This window comes from Anoplophora glabripennis, unplaced genomic scaffold (genome assembly GCF_000390285.2).
Source record: "Anoplophora glabripennis isolate ALB-LARVAE unplaced genomic scaffold, Agla_2.0 scaffold5648, whole genome shotgun sequence".
In the NCBI taxonomy this organism is placed as follows: Eukaryota; Metazoa; Arthropoda; class Insecta; order Coleoptera; family Cerambycidae; genus Anoplophora; species Anoplophora glabripennis.
Genome location: NW_019421721.1, coordinates 1 through 2,507, shown reverse-complemented (window position 1 = coordinate 2,507; position 2,507 = coordinate 1). Strand labels below are relative to the sequence as shown.

At 31.4% G+C, this 2,507-nt stretch overlaps 1 protein-coding gene across 1 annotated transcript; it reads left to right on the top strand.

Annotated features, from left to right (window-relative positions):
- Nucleotides 1-204: 204 nt before the first annotated feature.
- On the top strand, nucleotides 205-873 carry LOC111692962 (protein sidekick-like; the record flags this gene model as incomplete). Its single annotated transcript, XM_023457098.1, has 3 exons — nucleotides 205-256; nucleotides 394-520; nucleotides 572-873. Coding segments are annotated over exons 1-3 (481 nt in total), but the record flags the coding sequence as incomplete, so codon positions are not given.
- Between the last annotated feature and the right edge of the window lie 1,634 nt (nucleotides 874-2,507).

Sequence of the window (2,507 nt, the reverse complement as noted above, 5' to 3'; positions counted from 1 at the left end):
TTTTCTATTCTCAGGTTTTAGAACTACAACTACCCCTCTTGCTGTTAAAGAAAAAGGGATGTTTGTCAATGTCAAATGCTTTGAATAATTTGATATTTCTAAAATGGCGGGAATATTATAACGTTTATTTTAATTAAATTATGATTTGCAGAACTAATTTTATTCGGTATTTGTCACTGTATGATAATTGTTAAATGTGTCAATATGATTTTATTATCCTTATTGCTTTATAATGAGGAGATGCTGGAATTTCTAGGTTAGAATATTGTGCTGCAATTAACAAATAATTACATTCAAACAGTTTAAATTGTATACATAATCTCCCTTTAAAAGAATGTTTTCTAGAAAGGCACCTGCTTTACAATTATTTTTAATTTCTTATTTCTTTTATAGTTCGAACCCAAATCATACAACCACCTGTTGATACAAGAGTGCTCCTGGGCCAGACAGCAACGCTTCAATGTAAAATCTCCTCGGATCCCCTTGTCCCTTACCAACTAGACTGGTTTCGTGATAAACAGTAAGTACTGTTGATAATTCGCACAACTTTACTTTACCTTCGATATTCTAGGATGATCAATCCAAGAGCCACCCAACGAATACGAATCTTAGACGATGGCACTCTAGAAATAGAAGCCGTTCGGGCTTCTGACGTTGGCCACTACACCTGTGCTGTTCGCTCTCCTGGAGGCAACGATACTAGATCAGCGAAGTTGTCTGTCATCGAGCTGCCTTTTTCCCCAACAAACGTTAAAGCTGAGAAATTGGACACCGGGACGCAGAGAGCTGTTAACGTCAGTTGGACGCCCGGATTCGACGGCAACAGTCCCATAAAAAAGTATATAATTCAAAAGAGGGAAGTTCCCGAACTAGGTGAGTTGATATCTGTATATAATTCTTCCTTTAAACATTGTTTTTGTGTTATATGCATTTTCTTACTAACATCTTTGTAGAGTAATGTTTGTAGTTTTTATGTAGCACAAAGCAGTTAGTAGCTTGTAATTAGAAATAGATATATTTAAAGCCTTTAGCTGTAGTGCAGATCTGAATATGTGATTAACAGTCAGTCATCATAACTTTTAATCCAAGATTTTAGTTGATTGATTGCATTTATTGTTGAGACCTTTTTTTCAAATATCTTCAATAACACCATAATCAGAGGAGGAAAAGAAACCTGACAAAATTTTGCATCTGATTGGCTAAATATGTGCCTCCTCCAGAATAAGTTGAAAAAAATAAATATATTCAGAATGTTTACTTGTTTAGTTTATAGAACATAATTTTATGTTAGTAGGCTTTTATATAGACAATTTGTAGACACTAATATGATTTGTTCAAAAAAGAATTGTGAAAACAATATCTCCAATTTTTACTGAAAGGGCTTATGCTTTTTTAGAAAAGAAATCTCTAAAGTTAATAAAACAGGAAAATATTGTTTTCTAGGTTCATTTCAGTTTCCCATATGCATATTTATTTTACCTGTTTACTATTTTATTGAAAATATGTTTTTGCATGAGTATTATACTTACCGTCAAAGCTGAGGTATTTTTTTAACAGGATGTGAAACTCAGAAATAGAAAATTTTACAAAAAATGGCTATATAAGAAATAAAAATAATGAATATCGGAAACTTACCAATATAATTGTGATAACCTGAGTATTTAAATTAAACCAGAGAAAAAAATCACAGAGGTTACCTACTGCTTATATTGTTGAATGGTGTTCAACATTTTCTAAAATTTCTCCCTCAATTTCAGACATTTCGGGTCATATAGTCCATCCCACATCATGAACTAAGTTATTCATTTGTGGTGTTGAGTGATTCCTTAATGCAAATCTTTCCTAGTATAGATAAGATGCTGCGCCTGCCGTTTGTAGACACTCTCCGTAATTCAAAACCACATCTACAACCTCATTGTTTTCATAAACGTATACTATTGATTACAAAATGCATATTATAAACACTACAATGTAACAAAAATGAAGTTATCACTCTCAGCACTCGAGGTGGTCCTTTTGCAGTAAATTTGCATATGCGTTTGTCAGGGTAGCAAAAACATCCGTCAAAACAGGAGAAGCTTATTTAAATTTTATAATTACATATTAATATCTGAATTATCCTGCAAAGTTTATATAAGTAATTTTTAGAAAAATACCTTTTTTAAGAGCTCCACATCTTTCTAAAAAATACTACTTCTTGGATAACATGTTCTAGATTTTTTTTAGGAAAAACGTAGTGCGGACTAGGGTGGCCCAAAAAAAACTAATATTTTTTTTTCCTGTCTCTTATGAAAATATGTTAGTTTACCATGTTTTAAGAGCCCCCTCAAAAAATCAGTTAAAAAAAAAATTTTTTTGGAGGTTGCTCAAAATTTATAATTTCCAAAATTGTCAAAAATTGATTTTTTTTTTAAATTTTTTTTATCGTTATTTTATCATTTACTAGGTTGAAAAAAATCTCGATTCTGAATATTTCAAATCGATATTTTAATTTCTAAAGGTTACTC